The sequence below is a fragment of the Mustelus asterias genome, chromosome 2 (genome assembly GCF_964213995.1).
Source record: "Mustelus asterias chromosome 2, sMusAst1.hap1.1, whole genome shotgun sequence".
Taxonomy (NCBI): Eukaryota; Metazoa; Chordata; class Chondrichthyes; order Carcharhiniformes; family Triakidae; genus Mustelus; species Mustelus asterias.
Genome location: NC_135802.1, coordinates 81,163,347 through 81,187,620, shown reverse-complemented (window position 1 = coordinate 81,187,620; position 24,274 = coordinate 81,163,347). Strand labels below are relative to the sequence as shown.

Here is a 24,274-nt window from a genome sequence, read left to right as displayed (position 1 = left end):
TGAACCTGCCTCCCTGGAGTGTCATCTGTTCAGCTTCCAGCCTCAGTAAAGCCAGAAATGAGCTGGTTGGAAACAACATACCCCCTAACCTTTGTCGTAGTATATTGCTGATAACGTCAGGCGTGCAGACACTTAATTTTCTTTTATGTGGCCACACACATGCAGCAACTTAGAGGCCACAGGTGCACAGCCTACACAGAAACATTTGCATGTGGCCACACCACTGACAGGGGATATTGATGTGATGTAGATTCGGATTGGGCAACAGATTTTCCGGACTTTGACAACTCCACCTTTCCCACTTACCCAACCTGAACTGACCCATTTTTATGGTTTAAAATGCTCTCCAGTTTTAGAAAATGAACAAGGTCCACATGTAAATATACCAGTCCATGCAACATGTTTTATTCTCCATGTGCAATCATAAAACATTGAAAATATTAAAAAGTTAAACTAAAATCATAGTATACTGTACTTTCATGTTGTAGCACAAAATAATTGCTTTATACAAATTCAAGCTACAGGCAGGGAGTTTTAGATACCTGGAGCACATATCAAGAGTTTGGCTGCTGCATTCAGTAGCAATTTCTGTTCATTAAATTTTGTAGTCTCTTACAGAGCATCTGTCGCAAATTAATTTATTTTGCTACCCTGCCTTTAATTTGTCTCCCTTCCATCCTTGCTGTTTAGCACTAAACTTACTGAGTGCTTGTTGTGCTGAATAAAAAAATTGTTTTGTGTTATGCTCTCAACCAACTGGGAATTGGATTGAAGCACAGAGAAACATCAGCTTAAGAACCCCTTGTTTTCGAACTTGAAATTCAAAATGCAGATAATTATATGCCTTTTGGTTGCTACAATTAAGTGATATTGTTCTCAATTTCTCTCTCTCATACACATACGCACACGTGAATACGCACAAATGAAATTTAATGCATCACCCCGTGAGCAGGCTGGGAGGCAGGGCAGACTGTACAATGGGATGGAAAGGCTCCGGGTGGAGAATCTTTCTGTTGCTGATATTTCACCAGAGGCAGGTGCGACCTTGCCATGTTGGCAAGCTACCAGGTAGACTCTGGCGCATGCCTGCAACTTGGTTGGAATGGTCCTTCCTGCTTGGGCACCCTATGCTCAACAGAAAAACTTGCAATGGGAAGACACCCCCTGTCCTTTGCACCAGCCCACCTGCCCAGCCTCACTGAGGCCTGCTTGACTGGCGTCAACGATTCCATCCTACTTAACTGTGTTCCAGAGTTTCAGTGACAGTTCTCCTCGGCTTATGGTAGTGGCCACTGCTTGCAGTGGCGCTGCCAACCTATTGTCTGGCAGCTCATGGAGTTGGGCAATTCCCCTGCAGAACCCAGGAACCCTGACAGCAGGCAGCAGACTGCCAGATTGGGATTTAATCCCACTGGGGCTCCTGGAAAGAGCTGCTGCAACCAATAAATTCCACCCATGTAATCGGAGGTATATTGCTGTGATGTTACAGATAATATAGCAGTACCTCAAAGGTAAACAGTGCAATGATGAAATGGGACAAATGATTTATAGAGAAAGGTGGCTAAATTGAGTCGCCCAGAAAAACAGTGGCAGGGATCATGATGTGTGATTATTGAATGGAATCATCAGCATAGGCCAGTATCGTGAATGGTTAGCATCACTTAAAGCTAGCCTGCAGAAGGAGGTGCGTTGTGAGTGGAGCAGATGTTGACAGTTGTATGGGAGGTGACTCGGACCTGGTAATGAGTGAGGAATGGCATAACGTTGGAGTGCACAGGACCCAAAGTCTTGGACACAGCTCTGGAGCGAAACCTACAGGACCTGGATACAGTGTTTCAAGAAACTCAATGGCCTCGGATTAGTGGTCAAGGTCAGTGAACACATCTTCAAATGTCATATCTCACCAACTGCACTACTAACCTCAAACTCTACTCAATTTACCCACATCATTTACCAATCTCTATCAATCAGGATTCATATCTAACATTCAAATGTTCCATCACACCATTACACATTTAGCATTGCTGCATGTCTCACATCCACATAGCACAGCCTACCCACACTACCATTAATGACAGCTACATCAACCAGATAAATTGCATGACATTCACTAATGCATTTGTCTGTGAAAGGGAAGGAAAGTACAAAGTGATGCACAACTGGAGGCAACAGGAAGCAAGCAAGCACGTCTGCGTGTCCTAACCAATTTTGAGGAGATGGTGCTGGCTATTGTTGCAATGGCCTTTGTTAAAAATATGCTCAATGGATGAACTGAAACCATTGACAATGGCCATGGCAATATCCTCATACTTAACCATCCTTCTCAATCTCACTGCCCTCTCATTCTATGCAAATAGAGTGGACATGGACCTCTTACCTTTCCTCCTTCCAGCACCACAACTTTACCTTGTGTCATTCTCCTTTCAGACACCCATGATGTGCAATCTGGTCAGGTAGTGGTGGAGCAACAAGAATATAGTGAGGATGAAGATGTATTATCATTCAATTTCACACTCGCAGCCGCAGATCAGACACTGAATCTGAGCATTATTTAGAGAATAGCACAGAGGCATGTGAATCATTGGGCACATACAATGGAATGCTCAAGTTTCGCAAAGTTGCCAGCTCACCGAGAGGTGAGGTCACACAGAACTCAGATAAAAAATTGATGTCAATTTTCTGAAATTTGATGGTACTCTTGGATAAGCTGCTTTTTTGGAGAGTTGGTGCAGTTGATCCATCAAATTGCCACCTCCTGCACTGTAGGGACTCTGTGGTTCTATGGTGTGGGTGGCCACCCCATGCCAGTGGCTCTAAAGTTCACAGTAGCCCCTCAATCTCTATGCCTTTTGCTCCTTCCAGGGGTCAGTAGTGATCTATGTGGAGTGTCCCAATTTGCTGCCTACTGACCTCCTCCACAAGGATTCCCAGGCAATCATCCGAGAACCGTGCTCCACCTGACATAGCCAGCAGGTGCAGAACCCATTATTTCCCACAGTTTATTTCTTTGACCTGGACAGCTCCCTCTGTTCCAGACAACTGTTAGGGAGCTGCCTCTGCTGCTTCTGAATCCCCCACTGTATCCCCAATGGGTGCCATGTCGTCAACAGATAACCCACATTGCTCAGTAGCCAGCCATTTGATTTGTCACATTGGCTTAAATGCAGATTGTTCAGCTGTCTGCTGCAGATGGAAGTATTCTGATTGCTGCCAGGATACCAGGTATTAAGCAGCATGATTCACTGCTTATGATCTCACGCCAGCTTGGCATTGAGGGAGTGAAGTCTGTTTCAGTTCTAATAAAAAGCCAAGTTGATATGTGTCACTCACAAAGTGATGTGCGTACGGCCAATGACAAACTGCACCATAGCCGAGCCCACAATCCTAGCAAAGCTGCAAACTCATTCTGCCTGCTTCTCTAAGGAAAATTAAAATAACATATGGTTTAGCTCTCTTTGAAGAGAGAGTTTCAGTGGCATCCCTGACATTACATTCAATGGCAAACTCAGATGTCGCAAACATCAGCAGCAGTAGTCTGGAAGAAGCCAGCACTCATCTTCACAGTTAATGGCAGTGCAATTCCCTACTGTGCCACAACATTGAAGTTGTGGCTGCAGTGGCAAATTTTAGTGAGGACGTCCCGATTTAAAGCACTGTTTTATGTCTTCCATATTGTTCCTTGCTGAGGTTTAGGGAGGAAAATTTCTCCATGAGAAGCTGAGCATATATATACAGTCCAAAGATGTGCGGGTTAGGTTGATTGGCCAGGTTAAAAATTGCCCCTTGGAGTCCTGAGATGCGTAGGTTGGAGGGATTAGCGGGTAAATATGTGGGGGTAGGGCCTGGGTGGGATTGTGGTCGGTGCAGACTCGATGGGCCGAATGGCCTCCTTCTGCACTGTAGGGTTTCTATGATTTCTATGATAACTCCTGCTGAGAACTCTATTCCCCTACTCTTTTAATTCATTCATGGAATGTGGACTTTGCTGACTGGGCCTGCATTTTATTGCCCATCTCTAATTTCCCTCCATTTCAGAAGGCATTTGAGAGCCAACTACATTGCTGTGGATCTGGATTCACCAGACCAGGTAAGCACAGCAAATGTCCTTCCCTAAAGGACATTAGTGAACCAAATGGGTTTTTACAACAATCGACAATGGTTTCATGATTGTTACTAGACTTTTAATTCCAGATTTTCATTGAATTCAAATTTCACCATTTGCCGTGGTGGGATTTGAATCTGTGTCCCCAGATTTTGCTCTGGATTACTAGTCCAGTGACAATTCCACTACCCACTGCCTCCCCTTATTTGATGGTGCTTCCTCCTCCCTCATCAGGTAGAGGGAGCATGTGGCTATGCTGGGATTGCTGGCTAGCCTATGTGCAGTGTGCCACTGACTGCAGGCACATCACTTTGCAGGTGTCAGATGTTAACTCTGCCCAACTGGAGGCTACCTGTGGTTCATTCTCCAAATCCTACTGTTCCAAGAGGAATGCCTAGTGGGACCAACTGGCTTGACAGAAGCCTTGAGGTCAGCAAAAACATCTTGAGCACCTGCCACAAAGCTTCATTCAAACTTGAAACAGTCATAGAAAGCACCAGACACTTGATTAAATATAGCAACAGACAGAAAATATCAAAAAACAACTAATTTGTAAGTAGTTGATGAACTCTTAAAATAGCATTGATGGGGATAACCTGCCTGCTGCTGAATGTATGTTCAGTTATGCTTAAGAGAAAGTGTTAGCTGGAGTGTTGAGCTCTCAAATGGTGGTGACAACATTTGCTCAGCATTGGACACTGATTGAAGTTATGATCTAGCTCCTCTGCATACTTCTGATGGATGTACACTGTGCACATACAAGCACACTCACTTATGGGGTGCAATTTTCCTGTCCCGCCTGCCCCAGGAATTGTAGCGGGCGGGACACAGAACATGCAAAGTTCCATTAACCTCAGGTGGGATTTTCTAGTCTGGAGGTGAGTGCAGCCGGAAATCCCGCCCGTGGTGCCTGATGTGATCAGCTCCAAAAGTGTGCACATACATTTTGGAGCTCCAAAAGCAATCGTGGTGCACAGAAATGGGCTCTTGAGTTAGTAAGTTAGATAAATTATTTAAAATCAATAACTTGTCTTTCAAGTTAATGTGTTTGATGAACACACAGGCTCAATCAATATTTTATTTTATGCCGCAAGAAGGCTAAAAAGCAACTGCTTAATAAGGGACCATTTTCTAGGTAATACCGCTATCATATAATATTGCCTCAGGATAGGAACTAGTGACATAAGAATATTTCTGGAATTGATTTATTTAATCCAATCTTTTCTGTCAAATAACAAAAGAACATTTATGAAATTAATATAGAAAATAGAGTGATGCAACCAAGAATTTACACTAGTCCTCCATGAAATCAGAAATATTTTCTTTTGCACCAATGTGAAGTAAATAAATATCCAGGGCAAGATATTGGGCTTGTTGGCATCCATGTTTTGGGTGCCATGAATGCCCTTAGAGCTCTGAAACAGCATCACTGGCATACATGGATCCGTGTGTGGCAAATCACACCAGATTAAATCTTGGTACAATTGTTAGCCTGGCCCACAGTGAACATCCAGCAGAGGTATGCAGAATAAGCAGAGTGTGATGTCAGTCAGAGTGAGACAATGATTTGATGCTCGTGGGGCCATTTTGGAGCTCAATATTGCAGCCAGCACCTTCTTTAACTTGGCACAACTGAACACACATTCCGTACCAGGAAAGACCCACACCTGCAATTTGGAAAGGCATCAGCAACTACTTACAGTTTAGTTTCTGGTTGTTTTTTTTCTGGCTGTTCCTACAAGCACTCAGTGCTTTCTGGAATTGATTCATGTCACAAAGGTCTGCAGGGAATGGTGTGGCAGGTGCTGAAGGACTTCAAAGTTTCTGCACAAGCCAGTTGATTCTAGACATGGTACAGTAGCTGGCAATCTGTTTGGAATGCAGTATTACTTGGAGAATGAATAGAAGCCACACAAAGCGTGCTGAAAAAGTGAGGTAGCAGTTAGGGTTCTGTGTAGAAGGTCATATCTGACCAGGGGGTTCATGGAGGAATTCTCCTACCTGAAGCTCAGCAAAGAATAATAGCTAAAGCATCTGCGCTTCAGTAAGGATGTCCTAACCAAAATCTGCCACCTACTGCAGCCAAAACTGCACCCTCGGAAGCAAGGCAACCATTGCATTGCCAGTAGATCTGAAGGTAACTGTGCCGAAAAACTTTAATGCATCTAGCTCCTTCCAGACTACAGCTGGTAATGTTTGCAACATTTCATAGTTTGCTGTCCTCAGATCAGTCAGGGTAGTCACTGAGACTCTCTATTCAAAGAGAGCTAACTGCATTTGATCCACTTGCCAAAGACAAGCAGGTGGATCAAATGTACAGCTTTTATAAGGTGCAGGCTGCCGTTGACTGCAGACACATTGCTTTTCAGCAGTCACATATCAACTCTTCTCTGTGCCAGAACCAAAAGTGATTCCCTCTGCATCCAGCTGGTGTGTGACTATCTGTGGCAGTCGACTGTAAGAAGTCTTGACAACACCAGGTTAAAGTCCAACAGGTTTATTTGGTAGCAAATGCCACTAGCTTTCGGAGCGCTGACAGTCCACTGTGCCAGCTGCATTTGAGTCACCAAGTCAAACCAAAGACTGGCTACTGGGTGAGAAGAGCTATCTGCTGAGGACATGATTGATGATTGTGGTGTGTAACCCATACACACGTACACACAGTGAGAGCCATGCTGCCACACAAAACATGGTTCTGCTGTACGGACTACGCTACTTTATTACCGATTTGTGTGCGCTGGTGTGTAAGGTTATGTTAATTTTCAAGTGTTAAAATGAGGAACATGCTGGAAAATAATTTGGGAAGCACTGATCTAATCTATCGTTTAAGATACATGCAGTAAGTAGCTGGTGGCTGAGAGTGTGAAATAAAGTGACAGTGCTGCATCTTCATCATCACTCTTTTCTTCTTGTTCCTTTATTGCCTGACCAGGTTCTTATACTTCAGTATCTGAAAGGCTAAGGGGCAAGGGTGTGGTGTGGGCTGGGAAGGGGTAAAGTAAGAGGTGAAGGTTTACACTATCTGCAGCTTGTAAATCAGAACTGATTGTGGGATGAGGAGGAAGGGGAATGTGAATACGAGGATTAGGTGCAAGGATACTGTGATCTTCGATGGCTTTAGCCTGCCTCTGACCATGGCCTCAGCAATAGCTTTTTCAATTCTGGCCAGCACAATCTCCATAACGGTTGCCTCCAGTTGTGCACTACATTGTCCTGAAACAGAAAGGGATGTGTATCAGTGAGTGTCGTGTGAGCTATTTTGCTTGATGCGACTATCATTGAATAGCTGGCAGTGTGAACCTTAGTAACACTGCTAACTGTGAGAGGTGAAGCATAATGAATATAGGTAAAACTCTTGATCTGGTAAGTGAGTGAGGGGAGTGTTATGATTTGAGCAATGCCTAAGGCTACTGGATGATTGGCTAGGACATTTGAAGATTCAATTCAAATTGACCTTTTCATGGCACTGCATCCAGGTCCTTAGAGCTTGATCGCCACAGCGCTCTGCACCTGCTGCTTTTTGACCATATGTTTGAAGGGCTTTCTTCCCTTCCCCACACCTCTCCTCTTCCCCATCTCTGTCATTCTCCACGGACACGGGACATCTCTCCTACTTTCCACCTCCTCCATCAAAGCATGTAGTGCAACATTGGAAAACTTTGGAATCCACTTGCTCTCCCATTGTGCCGTTCTTCACTGTTTCCCAGACCAGTCACTTCCATGACTGCCAGCACCTGCTCCAGCGACCATCCACCTCTACTTTAGGAGATTTTTAAGTAGTGCTTTAAGCAGTGTAGGATCGTTTTAACTGATACAAAAGCAAACTACTGCAAATCCTGAAAATCTGAAATAAATTCTGGGAATACTCAGCAGATCTGGCAGCATCTGTGGAGAGAGACCAAGTTAAATTTTCAGGTCTATGACCTTTCTCCGGAATTGGGAAAAGTTAGAAATGTTGTGGATTTTAAGTAGGTAAAATTGTGCGGGGGTGGGGGCAAAGAAAAACAGAAGGGAAGGTCTGGATATGGTGGAAAATCAGTGACATTAAATGACAAGCAAAGGGAGTAGTAATTGGACAAGTGAAGAAACAAAAGAATTGTCCAGAGGGACTGTGAAAGGTAGAATAATAATAGAACTGCTGCCTGAGAACAGAAACAAAAGAAAAACCAGATTCAGACCGGAATATGCAACAAAGGAAAACAAAATGAGAGGCAGAAGTTATGTTTTGAAATTGTTGAGCTCTATTGAGCCCAGAATACTGTAAAGTGCTCAATCAAAAGAAAAGGGGCTGGAACTTGCAAGCTCTAGGGCAGTGTAAATGGGAAGCACCCCCAAGATATGCTGGGGACTGAAATTCACCCCCCCACCGATGATCTGTGTATTCAGCCAGAAGATGTAAATTAATGGTATGGAAGGGTTGCATCATCAGAATAGATGTGCGCGGGGATGAAGAAACTGAGAGAATATAATGGAGTTCTTTACAGGAAGAAGGATATGAGGAAATGTGGTTAATGTAGGGGGGGGGGGGGGGGGGGAAGGTCACTAGGCTTATAAAGAATATTCTAGTTTTATGCTAGCCACACAATATTGGCCCTCTGCTGATGTGCCCAGACAATGAAAAGTACAGTTAACACCGGCTGAATGCAGAGATCATCAAATGAGTAGGTATGATGAAATTGGAGAGATGCTTTCTATGCAATAAGCAGGCCGGGTCAATCTCCCCACCCCAGGCTGGTCTTTTACCAAAGTATGAGTTAGAATTATTGGTTGCAACATACTATTTAATTCTCATGTTACCCAAGTAGGAGGGATTGATATTGACAGTCACTGCTCTTCCAATATATATGAATAATTGCTTATTATGTCAGTAATGAACATTCATTAAAGTAGACCTGCATCAAATTTAATAGAGGATTTCCTCACTATTGAAGCAGAACCATTGAAAAATAAGATCACTTCAATGTGAATTAAGATGTCTCTCCTGGTCATTATAATTATAATGGAATTTCAAAAACCAATATACAAGTTGAAATACTGTACCATACTTGTGCAGCACTGTTCATTCCGAGCTGGAATAACTTCCAAAAACAAATCACTGAATATAACAGAAATACTGGGTCGATTTTACCATCACATTGCACCAATTTTCAGGTGTGAAAACTTGGTAAAGTCAGGCGTGAGGCAAGTAGCGCCCGCCTCCGCACCAATAGCCCCTTTACCAAGGCCCAAAAATGGCCACGATTGGGCCCGTGCCCAAAACAGCATTTAAATTGACTTAATGGGCTGCACGCTCAACTTTACCGGCACTTTCCCCTTTACCACCGTGTTCGCCCATCTGGAATCGGCCCAAAACAGACATGCTGCATAGAAGTCCGATTTGGACGCTCCGTTAGTGGGGGGAGGGGGTGGAGGTGGTTCCAACGGCTCTCTGCTTGGGATCGGTGGGGGTGGGGGGATGGTCCGCTACCACTCTGCCTGAGATCAGTGGGAAGGGGGGGGTCCGCTGCCACTCTGTCTGTGATCAGTGTGGGGGGCGGGAAGGGGGTCCGCTGCCACTCTGCCTGAGATCAGTGGGGAAAGGGGGGGTCCGCTGCCACTCTGCCTGAGATCGGTGGGGGAGGGGCCTGCGATCGGTCTGGGTGGCGGGCGTGTGGGGAGGATGGTGTGGGGGTGGGGCAATGCCTGTCGGGGCCAAGGGGAGGCATTATCCAACCCGGGAGGGATGTGGCAGGGGAGCATTATTCTATCATTTTTTTTCTGCGCATGTGCAATTGGACGTGCCGATCAGAGCTGCAGGATTTTGGGCACGTTAAGCCCCGCCCACAGACTTCTGCAGCATGATTCGGACTCGCTGATATTTTTCAGGCAGAGTGCGTATGGGGCATCTGAGAACGGGTCTAAAAATCAAATCTGAAACACTCCCAGTTTCAAGTCCGCCCAGCACTTGGAACCAAAATAGTAAAATAGAACCCACTATATAAATTCAAATTATATAACACTAAATCATCCAAACTGACTATCACACCTTCTGTGTCTCACCCACAGTATAGTTGAGTTGAACTCAGCTCAATTTTTAGCTTGTTTTCCTTTTCCTTTCTATCTGTCTGCTTGTCTGTCTCTCTCTCTCCCCCTCCCCCTCCTCACTCGGTCTCTGCTCTCTTTCCCCGCTCGGTCTCTGCTCTCTTTCCTCGCTCGATCTCTGCTCTCTTTCCCCGCTCGGTCTCTGCTCTTTTTCCCCGCTCGGTCTCATTCTCTCTCTACAGAACCTGGACACATTTTTGACAATTTGCAAGGGCTGAGCCCCTAACCCAGGAGGTGCTGTGGATGGGGCTTGGCCTGTGGATGGGGGGGATGGAGAGGAACTGCAGACAGAACTGGAGAGGGTCCGCACAAAGAGCCAGAGGGATGGCCGAAGGAGTCGTAGTGGAAGGAGACGGTGGCCCTGCTCCCCTCCCCCGCCTCAAGCTTTCTCACACTTGATCTGATCGGTGGCTGGCAGCTTCCTGTACCTGCCTTGCACTGTGGTTCTATGTTCTCTCCCCGCTGCCTGGGCCTCTGGTTACTGTGGCAGACGTTCCAGCATCAGAACATGACAGTTGCTAGTCGAGTTCACCACGGATTCTATTTGAACTGAAAATGACCTGCAGCTGTAAATTATGAGATAGCTGACTGTTGTCTTTGCCAACATTTCCAAGACACTTTAAGAATGGTTAGATTTGTACCCATAAAAATGTAAATCTCCATACATTTTTCACAGCTCTTTCATAAATTAATTTTGCTGAAAATAGCAGCACTATATCATTGTGATCTTGACCTGCCACCATTGCGTGAATCAATATTCTTTGAATTTATGAACCCGGCAATTCAGCCATTTGAGTTCAGTTTCAATGACACATGTGTGCCCACGTAGATGGTGTTGCCATGGGATCTCCTCAAGATCTAGCTCTTTGTTGAGAAAGATGAGAAACGTGTCTTTGATGAAACGACACCTAACCTCCTACCCTTTGCATATTTCCAATATGTGGATGATATCTTTGCTATATTTAAATCACAGCTGCATGTAATAATTTCCTTACATGTCTCAATGGGCTCCATGCTGTATTCAAATTCACCTTTCAGATGGAGCAGTCAAATGAACTCCCTTTCCTTGATGTGCTAGTTGGTATTCACCACTAACAGAATGTTGCCGTCAAGCCAAAATGATGTTCTGCCTCTCACACAAATGAGTAATGTGGTATCTGAATTTCAGTGCCAGTATGTAGGCCGTACATCCCAAAGACTGGCGGATCGTGTCAAAATAATGTACCCCAGCTGCTGTTCACAACAGGCAAAATACAGACCATACTCAACCAGCACGTGTATGCAAAACTCAAAACAAAGTGTCCCTGATTCTGCAATTGGACAACATTTGCTAAATAATCCTCAGCATGCTAAGAATTACGCAGACAATCAATTTAAGATAGTCAGGCTTGTAATGTGGCGCATTTGCGTGTACTGGAAGCAACATATATTAATACACACTATCCTGTTCTTTGCAGCCAGTAAGAACATGTACACACACAGCGCCTAATTCAGCTAAACAAGATAAGTGACATCCATTAGTTGACCAAATGTTCAGGGCAATACCTAAAACAATCAAGGTCAAACTGCCTCGTTGAAATTTCAAACAATGCTTGGCAGTTAACTGTCAGTCACCTGGTGCAGTGTCCATGGCAATGCCTCTACCATTAGGAGTCCAGTTGCCAACCAATCAGCACTTTCTTCTCATGCAGTTACATTGGTATTCTTGCAAAGTGCCCTGGTGAGTGCAAGACAAAAAGTTTCAACAAGTCTCTTTATTCAGCATTGCCCAAGTTCTGTACTAACAAACCACCATAAATTGGTTTGTCACCATGAAATTCAAAATGACTATTTCCTTTTTCTCTGTTTGAAAATATTTTCTTGAGATACATATATTTGAATATGTAATGTTTGAACATGTCCTGTGTGCCCCCCAAAATCATAGCACCATTTCATTGTTATTGTTGTCACTATTATAATAGGTATGAATAGTTAGGTCATTAGTGAAGCAGGTAATCATGTAGTGATAATGTGTCTTTCAATTCTTCGGTACCTGAGTGAGGTAAATAATGGATTTCAACAATGTGAGTCATGCTGATTGCGGCAAATGGCTTGCAAAAAGCCGATGATGGATACTGCTAGAAACCAGAATTTTATCAACTGACTTCCTGATGGGATATTGGGAACCTGATTCACTAATTGGCAAGCTTTGCAGAAGCTCTTTCCCTCAGCCACAGCATTATCATCCTGTCTCCAAGTTCCCTGACCGATCAGAAATTATGGGCAGGAAGGACATGTCTAAACAAGCAATGATTTCTATTTAAAGCGATGTTGGCAGGACTCTCAATGTCAGAACTGAGTGAAACATTGAATATCACAGTGAGAAAGAGGAAACTGATACAGAATGGTGATATGGCAGAGACAAGACGTCCAGGCCGATTGTCAGACTATCCCTGGAGGTAATGTTGAATGTAGAAAGGGTAAGAAGAAAAGTTCTCTTTACTGATGACATGGGCATACGTTTAAGGTGAGAAGGGAGAGATACAAAAGGATCCAGAGGGGCAATGTTTTCATACACAAGGTCTGGAATGAGCTGCCAGAGGTAGTAGTAGAGCGGGTACAGTTTTGTTTTTTAAAAAACATTTAAACGTTGGTATAGAGGGATATGGGACTGGGTGGCATGGACAAGTTGGGCCGAAGGGCCTGTTTCCATGCTGTATACCTCTGTGACTATGACAAAAGGAGGAGGCCTAACCAAGCAGGCATGGCTTTAAGTAGCAGATACAGTGAGCAGCAGCAATGTGCGCCAAGGACGGAAGCAGTGGTCAAGTAAGATTTAATGACCTCAAAGTCCGGCAAATTGAATTTCCTGCAACTCTTGGCTGACAGCCATCACTCTCGCCTCCCGAGCATTCTCATGCACAGCATTCTTCTGACTGTCGCACCATTTCTTTCTCCTTAGCTTCCTCCTCAAATCTCCATCTCAACAAACAACAATTAACCTCACCCTCATCCTAGTGTACCCATTCTCTATAGTAATGCTGCTTAAATCTTCACCCTTCATCCTCAGCAATCAGTTCATTTCTCATGCTCCGAACTCTGCTTTTCATTATTGCTGGAGAACCCACAACTCCAAGTGGATGCAGGGAACCTAAGGGTGGACTGCAGCCATGGCCACTCCAAAATTGCAGTGGAGGAGGAAACATGTGAGATCAGCAGGGTGGCGCTATTACTAGTCCTTATCATTGGAGTGGCCCACCTGTTGAACATAGAATCCTACAGTGCAGAAAGAGGCCATTCGGCCCATCGAGTCTGCACCAACCACAATCCCACCCAGGCCCTATCCATATATCCCTACATATTTACCCACTAACCCCTCTAACCTATGCATCCCAGGATACTAAGGGGCAATTTAGAATGGCCAATCAACCTACCCCGCACATCTTTGGACTGTGGGAGGAAACCAGAGCACCCGGAGGAAACCCACGCAGACACAGGGAGAATGTGCAAACTCCACACAGACAGCGACCCGAGCCAGGATTCGAACCCAGGTCCCAGGAACTGTGAAGCAGCAGTGCTAACCACTGTGCTACCGTGCCGATATATTTTATAAAGCACTGTCATTTGGCATTTACAGGCCCTCATGTTGAATTGATATCACCAACACATTAAATGCCATGATGTGCATAATAATAACTTGGAACTCTACTTTCAGCACAAATTCATTTCTTCCATCTCCCAAAGATGCTTCCTGGGTCCTGATCAAACTTCCCGCTAATTATTTTGGAATGCGTGGGCAATTTATTTAAGAGCTATAAATGTTTGCGTGGCTGCACACACATAATAACTTAAAAGGCCAAATTGTGCATGGCCTGCTTTCAGGTGGTCATGCAGTTTACATGGAATCAAAAGAGAAAATGCTGGAAAATCTCAGCAGGTCTGACAGCATCTGTAAGGAGAGAAAAGAACTGACGTTTCGAGTCCAGATGACCCTTTTTCAAAGCTCAATGTTTTCTCTCCTTACAGATGCTGCCAGACTTGCTGAGATTTTCCAACATTTTCTCTTTTGGTTTCAGATTCCAGCATCCGCAGTAATTTGCTTTTATGCCGCTTACATGGAACGTTGGTTCTGATGGAAATGAGGAGGAACTTGAGCAGTCCTCAGAAGAGAACCAGCATTCCGAGGGTTATTTTAAAAATTCACCTACAGAATGTGGGAGTTGTTGGCTAGGCCAGCATTTATTACCCATTGTTAGTTGCCATTCAGAAGGTGGTGGATGATGAGCTGCCTTCTTGAACTGTTGCACTCCCTGAGGTGTAGGTGCATCCACCGTGTTGTTAGGGAGGGAATTCCAGGATTTTGACCCAATGACAGTGAAGGAACTGCAATATATTTCCAACTGAGGATGGTGATTGGCTGGGAGGGAACTTCCAGGTGGTCACGTTCCCAGATATCTGCTGCACTTGTCCTTCTAGATGGTAACAGACTTCGGTTTGGAAGCTGCTGCCTAAGGAATATTAGTGAATTCCTGAAGTGCATCTTGTCAATGGTACACATGACTGCCACTGTTTGTCAGTGGTGGAGGAATTCAATGTTTGTGGAAAGGGTAGCTGCAGTTATTAGCTGCTTTGTCCTGAATGGTGTCAAGCTTCTTGAATGTTGTTGGTGCAACACTCATCCAGGCAAGGGGAGAATATTCCATTACAATCCTGACTTAGAAACATAGAAACTAGAAGCAGGAATAAGCCATTTGGCCCTTCGAGCCTGCTCCGCCATTCATTTGGATCATGGCTGATCATCAAATTCAATATCCTGATCCCCCCCTCCCCCCCCCCCCCCCATCCCTCGATCCCTTTAGTTATGTCTAATTTCTTCTTGAAATCAGACAATGTTTTGGCCTCAACTACATTCTGTGGTAGTGAATTCCACACATTCACCACCCTCTAGGTGAAAAATTTCTCCTCTTCTCAGTCCTAAAAGATTTAACTCTTATCCTCAAACAATGACCCCTAGTTCTGGACTCCCCCACCATTGGGAACATTATTTCTGAATCTACCCTGTAGTCGTGCCTTGCTGATGGTGGACAGACTTTGGGAGTTCAGAAGATGAGCTAGTCACCCCCTAGCCTTTGACCTGCTCTGGTAGTCATGGCTAGTCCAGTTCCGCATTGCAATATAAATTTATATATGCACAGAATAAATACTTCACACAATCCTTTCCCGTAATGTTCATGTTTCTATCAAATATCAAAACAAAAGTCTTTTTCATAAGCTGCTGGGTTTTTATTGCATTATCTGATTTGTTTCATCAAAAGCTATTAGTGAAATATGTATTTTTAATAACATTAGAACACATGCCATGCAGAAGTAATTCGATCTTGCACTAGATGATTGATAAATTGAATTTTATATATCTTGGATGGAATTCATTTCTTTTAGTGCATTGGTACATATGTGCCTTATGTATGATTTAGGCTACAGCATTAGAACTTGTTAGAGCTTTCAAGATGGATTGGCTGCTTTGCAATTAGGAGTAAGTGTTGAGCATGAACAGAGGTTCTGATTCAATGTGAAGTGAATGAGAGGCATTCTTGTAATGGAGGCATTTCAGGCGCAGTTTTTGCATTGTGCATTAAGGCAAATTACTCAATAACAACTGCTGGTCCTATGGTGTCACAATTTGACATTTTCCACAACAAAAAGGGAGAATTAAAATTATACAAGGTGTCAGTTAAAGATGAAATAGATAAAAATAAAATATAGTCAAATAAAACAATGGTGTGTTTATATATTCTCAAAATTCTCAAATGACGCAATCCATTAGTACTTTCAGATTTTAAATATGCCCTTCCAATTGCTGTTATTTTGAGTTCCAGAAAATTAGAGAAATCTAGATATTTAAAATCTCTGTAATACTGATACTTTTCCTGTTGTGACAGATTAAGAGTAGTTGTTATTTTAAACATGTTGGCTACACATCATAATTACTTCATATTACTATCATAGCTTTGTGTTCTGTACAGTTCAGAAGATTTTCTGTATGCTACGATAAAGTAGCAATTTTATTCCAGGCTGGTAAATAAAATGTCAAAACCTTAACTAAAACCCTTCCCCTCCCTTGATTTTGTTCCATGACGGTGGGCAGTGCAATGCAAGTGCGCATGCAGATGAAACAGAGGACATGGTCAAGTAATCCCTGAGATTTCAGAGTTCCTGCACACTCATGATTGCTGCAGATCACTTACTGAAAGGTGGCAAAGTTGGATTAGTACAACACCTTAGAAGTGGAAATAGATTAGAGATGTACAAAGTTACATATCGCAGCAATTCTAAAACAGTGAAAGATATGCCTGAAGTTTCTGTTGAAGTTGGTTGCAACAGTGTAAGAGGGGAGTGATTGAAAGTTGAAATGACGAACCGCAGTGGTTAGCACTGCTGCATCACGGTGCCAGGGACCTGGGTTCAATTCCAGCCTCAGGTGACTGTCTGTGTCCAGTTTGCATGTTCTCACTGTGTCTGCGTGAGTTTCCTCTGGGTGCTCCAGTTTCATCCCACAGTCCAAAGTGCGGGTCAGGTTGATTGGCCATGTTAAATTGCCCTGTAGTGTGAGGGAGATTAGCAGGGTAAATACGTGGGGTTATGGGGATGGGGCCTGGGTGAGATTGTTGTCGGTGCAGGCTCGAAGGGCCGAATGGCCTTTTACAAGGATCATACCTGTGAACTGAATGCATGTCTCTTTCAAAGAGACCATCCATGTCTCCCGCTATAGGGAAGAAGAACACCATGAGCAGCAAATACAGTATATCATTTTGGAGGAAGTGCATGTGAATTTGGAACCCTAGACAATTATATATGAAAAGGTAAATTAAAACCAAAATAGTGGAAATATTCAGCAAGTCAGCAGCAGCTTTGGAGTGGAAAACAGGAGTTAACATTTCATCTTGGTGAACTATAGAATGGCCTCTCAGAGAACCAAGCACGTTGCACTGAGGTTAAGTGACAATGCACTGGGGTTACCCTTTAGGCAGTGGAGGATTGGCAGGTGGGACATACTTTAACCCATGATGGGAGCCGGAGGTCGACCAACCTCACCACACCAGCTTGGGAGTAGGTCATCAATATAATCAGCGATAAAGCATCCCAGAGGAGAACTGCCATCTAGTGTAGTAAGAGGATGAATTTGCTTCACCAGGGTAAGTGCCCCTTCTCCTCACTCTCAACTCTCACTTTCACATAACCGTCAGGCATTTGCAGGGTTACAGTCTACAGGGATCACACACTCCCAGTACAAGGGATATCACCACTAATTCTCTCATGTATACTGTAACATCCTGTCACATCCAGTACAGCTTGCATCCTCAGCCCTTACAGCGGTCCCCTCAGTTCTTACAGGTGTCCATTCAGCACCCAGAGAAGACAGGCGTTGCTTATCACCTGTTGTGGCATCTGTCTTGCTCACAGTCTGTCCATATGTCTTTATATAGGATAAGATTGCCCATAACAATAGGGAGAGATCTCAATCCAAAGGTGGGTTTCCTGAGCTTTGGCCACTCAGCATTCGAAGAGCAGGCAGTAGAGCTGGCTAGAAAGAACTGGGACCATACCTGCACTGAGGATAAGAATGGTGTTTCCAAAGCCAGTGAGGACCCATTACCAGCGCCTCAGAAACTATGAAAGCTTTGTAATGTAACTGTGCAGCCAATGACTCGTTATCTCTTCCCTCTTTAACAGGCACCCACAGGAAGAGGGAGGGGGTTACTAGCAGCCAGCCCATCGGCCCCAGCCCCCATTCCACCTCAGATGAAGATCCTGAGGACCCAGTAGATGTAGAGCTATCACAGCATTCACCTGTACCCTAGTCCAGCACAAAGACACACACGTCAATGGGACCTAATTTTAGAGCAGGCTCAGGGTCATCATTTGGTGAGCACAGCACTGAATCGGGCCCATGTTCTTGGTTTTTGTGTGGATATATGAGCCTGCTGGAATGAAAATGCTGAGGCCTTCAGTGGCATCAGAGTGAAGCTCTAATATGTCTCATGTGCCTCTTTATTATCGAAGATTAGAGTACTTAATGCCTAAATGGAGTGTCAGGATTTTCAGGCCCACAAATACCAAGGCAATGCTGTAGTGGTATTTGGGAAACTCCAAACAAAGGCATGGCCAGAAGAGCTTGACAGAGATCAGACTATGATGCTAGTGAAGCTTTCACCCACTGAAAGATGAGCTGAAATGCTGGCTCACATCTATGAATGGGAGTTACCAATGACTTTGTCCTGAAGATAGACCTCATATCTGAAAAAATGGATCACCTTGTGACAGTCAACAGACCTACCCTTGGAAGAAAGGGTTTTGGATTCTGGACTCACATAAAACCATAATTTGTATTTTATTGTAGTCTTACCCTGTAGCCCTTTTTTTCTCTTATCCTTCTTTTATTGTATGAGTGCAAAAAGGGGAGAACATTGCAAAACTCCTTTCCGTATATTGTGTGTGTGTGAAATAAATAAGAAAAGAATTAACAAAGTGAACATCGGTGCTCTAAAAAAATGTCTGGGAACTGAATGAAAAATAAGAGTCAAAGTGAGCATTGGTGCTATAGGGTGGCACAGTGGTTAGCACTGCTGCCTCACAGCGCCAGGGACCTGGGTTCGATTCCTGGCTTGCGAAGTTTGCACATTCTGTGTGGAGTTTGCACATTCTCCCCATGTCTGCGTGGGTTTCCTCCGGGTGCTCCGGTTTAAAGTTAAGTTTATTCATTCGTCACAAGTAGGCTTACATTGACACTGCAATAAAGTTACTGTGAAAATCCCCAAGCTACCACACTCCGGTGCCTGTTTGGGTACACTGAGGGAGAATTTAGCCTGGCCAGTGCACCTAACCAACATGCCTTTTGAACTGTGGGAGGAAACCGGAGCACCCGCAGGAAACCCACACAGACATGGGGAGAATGTGCAAACTCCACACAGACAGTGACCCAAGCGGAAATCGAACCCAGGTCCCTGGCGCTGCGAGGCAGCAATGCTAACCACTGTGTCCATGCTGCCCAATTGTGGGTTTCCTCCCACACTCCAAAGATGTGCGGATTAGGTTGATTGGCCATGCTAAATTGCCCCTTAGTGTCAGGGGTTAGTAGAGTAAATAAGTAGGGTGATGGGAAATAGGGCCTGGGTGGGATTGTGGTCAGTGCAGACTCAATGGACCGCAAGCCAGGAATCGACCCTCCTTCTGCACTGTAGGGGTTCTATGGATTCAGGGTTGGATCATTCCAAATTTAAGGATTGGGGAAAATATGCTGCCACTTATAAAGGGAGAAATCAAAAAACAGCTTTCTGTTTACGGGTGTGTTAGTTGAGGAGAAATCAGGGCTGTTTAATTGAATGTCCCTCCTGTACATAAGAATTGACTGCTCCATCCATTATGCACTCATGCTCTTTTCTGTGAAAATATTGGACAGGCACATGATTGCACAGAAGGCTGCAATGTTCACCTTCTGGTCGCAAGCTAGAGAACCATTGTGGAGTCCATGGCTTGCATTTGTCCTGGCCATTAGATACCTCATTGGATCACCTTGAGATTCAAATGAAGGCAAATATGCAACCCAATCTGCCATGAAAATCAGGAGTGGAAAATTTGAACATTTTTACACCAGCGGGAAACTGACCTTTGTCTGCACTCTGAATTTTCCGATTCAGCCTGCCATGATGCCTGCTGCTAGCAGAACCACAAAAATCCACCTGATATCTTTTCATTAAAGGAGTTCTATTTCATTTGTTGTCTAAACTCACTAAATTTGTGAGCTTTCCTACCACAGTACTGATGTAAATTACTTGCATTAGTGAAATAAAGGTAAAAACAATAAAATAACTTGGCTGTAGGAAGAATTCAATAGGACTGAAGAGGGGTTTTATAACATTAAACTTTCCATGGATTCCCAGAATCTATGCTTGTCTTTTGACAAGTATTACAATTATACATATGCTAGTCTGAGTGTGCAGGTAGGTCCTGTTGAAAAACATTTTCTGTACTTGTTTTCCAGGGTCAATTTCATTTTGTAAGCTGTTCTTCTGTGATGGCATAAGAATGATGGCTTTTTTCTAAGTGTACAGGGCTAAAACAATGCATTAATTCACAAAACTGAACTTGTTTTATTGTTAAATAGTTTAGTAATAAACAAAACCTGTGTGCATTATACTCATATCTACTATAGCCTATTTTGTGCCTCAAGAATGAATGGGCAGAGTACTAATTCTAACCATCCACAGGAAAAACACATTAAAAAATAGGAGCATTAACAGTATGTTGAAAGTCTCCTTTGTCCAAGAACTGCTCATAAGATAGATGAGTTTGAGTAACTTCAGTCCATTTTCTAGTGAGCATAATTCACAACTCCCTATAATTTAGTAATAAATAGTAGTCTCCCTGAAAGGCTGCAAAATGTCTTGTGTGTGGAATGTCATACTGGTGAAGAGTTGCTGTTGAAGTTATGGTTAAGCTGCATTATAGGGACAACATTGATCAATTTGCCTTTTAGTCATGATAGTAATGTGCTATCTGTAGGTGGGAAAATGATTCAAGACTTAAGTAAACAAATAATAAAAATCAAGCAGAAGAGTATGGTGTATAGAATTGTTCTAAAATATAACTAAAAATTGGGTTTAGCAGAGAGTCTAAAGGCCCAATGCACTTCACATAAAAACGGCAAATAGATGAAATAGGTAGAATTTGAAGCTTGACTTGTATCCATTCAGTAAAACTTTTATTAATTCCATTTTGATCCCCTTTCCTCCCATCCAGGTGAACATGACTGGGATAAACAGCATCGTGTATTTTGGCTGGTTTCAAGGCAAGGATCCAGATCCGAAAAAGAACCCTGGAGAAATTACAATGTATTCCTACCTTGTATTTTACAAGTAAATTTACAAATTCTTGCTAACCAGTACTTGAAATTAATACTAGAAGGAGTTTGCGATCAAATACTGGATGTTTATTACTGAGCTAACAAGCTGTTGGCTAAATGTTGCTGTCTGTATTCCGCTGGCATGTTTGTTTGATGCTACTGTCTTTAATGATCACTGTCAAAATGTTTTAGAATAAATAACTGAATGTTACTCGGGCCAGCTTCATAGGCCACATTTTGCTAACCTGAATAGCAATTTTCAGCCTAATATTTTCCTGAAAGACTATTGATGTGCAGAACCAAAATTGATCAGATCTGCTGCAGAAAAATGTAAGCTTTGCTAAAGGCTACTGCTAATTTTCTACTGCTAATTTTTAATTCTGGTAACTAAGTGTTACTTTTACTTTTGTCAAAATATATACAATTTTTTAAGGCCTGAGTTAGACTTAATTTTATTCCTTGCATTATAAGACAATATTACTTTCTTTTGAAACAAAATATTTCTTCACATTCTAACCCTTGTGATATGAAAAGAAACAGCTAAACTCTGCTATTACGTATCCACATTCCTTGCAAAGGCAGTGGGGCGTGAATTACTTTGTTCATTGCATAAAAGGTCTAAATAAAAGTGAAAGCTGGCTACCAAAAATAAGGCTGACCAATAAAGCTGCCTCTTCACATGACGCAGAAAACTAATATGCCGTCTCTGTTGGTTATATCATCATTGCATTAAGTCTTGTCATTTACCACAAAGTGGCACTGAGAATTCACATTCTTGTGCATCATGGTTCCATTCTCTTATTTTATTGCCCTCAGTTTGTGTGCTGTGAAAAATTGTTTGAGTGTTACTGTTTTTTAAAAATAGCTTGTAAGTTTGGTCCCAGTTTGCTGCATGTAGTTGAGAAATTAGTATCTCTGTTCAAATAACCCGTTTTCAAGTTATCTGTCAGTTGTATCTTGATGGCAGGGTTAAACTTGGAGTTTTGCAGATTACATGACCCAAATATATTACACAGCTGCTGTGGTGCACAGTAAGAGTGAGCCTTCCTGTGACAGCTGCTTAGCAACAGCTGGTCTTGGATTTTATAGCCAAGAAGTCACTTAAGAATAGATGGCTGCAGTTTCAATGATATATCACATTTCTCCACAGATGAGATGCTTCTGAAATCTTTGGGTAACTAAAATTACATTGAACTTTAACACAATGAAATTCATTAAGTAGCTGGGCAACCTTTCTTGGAGATACTCCAGAGCAATTTCTAATTTGTAGCTCATGGATCACACACACATCCTGAATCCTAAGATTCTGACATTGTAAGTCCAGCTGTTTCAGTCTCTGTGTGCTTATATTTCTTATCTGCTGGTTTGCCTGTTTGAATTTAGTAGACCTGAAGATTTAGAAAAAGCTCCTCTCGGTGTTATTGCCTCATTCCTGGATCCGTAATCAGCCCCTCCAGATCTGCGTGTATCAATAACTTGAGATATGTGTAAGTTAATGGGAATATGAACTTGAACTTTATGTGTGGCCCTCAGGATTCTTAGGTACAAATTTGAATGATCTACAAAGGCAAAGGACTTGAACATCTCTGCTACAGTCCAACCAAAGTATAGCAACTTCAAAGCACTGGCTGACTGCAACAGAAAATTGAAGTATATTTTCCCCATTTGAAATGATCATTTGGATTATTTAAATTGAAAAATTAAGTACTGTTTAAAGCGCAGGTTATTTGGGTATATTTAGCATAATTATTGTTATGTATCTCTCTAAATTATAGTCACCAATTTCAACTGTATAATAATTTGTGCTCAGAATTTTGAAGTTTCTTTAAAGCTATTTTATTGAAATCTTTCATATTGATTGTCTGATAATAGTGATTCACTGTAGCACTATAGGCTAAGCAGATAGTCTGTCAGAGCCACTGCTGTTTACAGCAGGAAATAGATTTTCAAAGGTTTATTTTGTAATTTTGGGACTTTGTTGCCATGGACACCAAGGGCAGATGTAGGGTAAATCCAAACTCCAACTAATGTTTGATGCAAATGTTTAGCTATTTTTGATTTATGATAGTTGAACAGTTAATCTTGAAATATGAGCTGCTGGATTTAAAACATTGAATTGTGGCAAAGATTGTGTATTCAAGCCCAAAGATTGGCACATTTATATGTACTAGAGAATAGCAGTAGTTCTGGGGGAAGCAGCGGCACAGTGGTATTGTCACTGGACTAGTAATCCCACCACGGCACATGGTGGGTTCACATCAGCAGACGATGGAATTTGAATTCAATAAAAAATCTGGAATTAGAGGTCTAATGATGACCATGAAACCAAAGTCGATTGTTGAAAATGCACACCTCATTCGCTAAAGTCCTTAATGGAAGGAAACCTGCTGCCCACATCAATGTGGTTAACTCTTAAATGCCCTCTGAAACAGCCTAGCAAGGCACTTAGTTGTATCCAACCATGTTGACCCAGGCACAGGAAACAACAATAGTAAAATCAGTCCTATTGACCCTGCAAAGTCCTCCTTACTAACATTTGAGGGCTGGTGCCAACAACTGACAGTCATCCTTACAGAATCTTATCTTACGGACAATGTCATCATCATCCCTGGCAATACCCTGTCCCGATGTGGAGATGCCGACGTTGGGGTTGACAGTTCTGACGCGCCACAGCAAAAAACCGCACCGACCTCCTCAGAAGACAAAGACGGGACACGGTGGACAGAGTACCCTTCGTCGTCCAGTACTTCCCCGGAGCGGAGAAGCTACGGCATCTACTCCGGAGCCTTCAAAATGTCATTGATGAAGACGAACATCTCGCCAAGGCCATCCCCACACCCCCACTTCTTGCCTTCAAACAACCGCACAAGCTCAAACAGACCATTGTCCGCAGCAAACTACCCAGCCTTCAGGAGAACAGTGACCACGACACCACACAACCCTGCCACAGCAACCTCTGCAAGACGTGCCGGATCATCGACACGGATGCCATCATCTCACGTGAGAACACCATCTACCAGGTACACAGTACCTACTCTTGCAACTCGGCCAACGTTGTCTACCTGATACGCCGCAGGAAAGGATGTCCCGAGGCATGGTACATCGGGGAAACCATGCAGACGCTACGACAACGGATGAATGAACACCGCTCGACAATCACCAGGCAAAACTGTTCTCTTCCTGTTGGGGAGCACTTCAGCGGTCACGGGCAT

General features: G+C 43.2%; 1 protein-coding gene across 2 annotated transcripts in view; it reads left to right on the top strand.

The window, feature by feature from the left end:
- LOC144509317 (uncharacterized) overlaps positions 1-23,987 on the top strand; it is a 201,626-nt gene extending 177,639 nt beyond the window's left edge. Inside the window, exon 12 of one of the 2 annotated variants that reach the window (XM_078237978.1) lies at positions 20,960-23,987. In XM_078237978.1, the coding sequence (XP_078094104.1) occupies positions 20,960-21,079 (120 nt within the window). In that variant the 3' untranslated portion in view covers positions 21,080-23,987. The remainder of the gene's footprint in view (positions 1-20,959) is intronic. The other variant, XM_078237988.1, reaches the window with a different exon arrangement.
- The last annotated feature ends 287 nt before the right edge of the window (positions 23,988-24,274 follow it).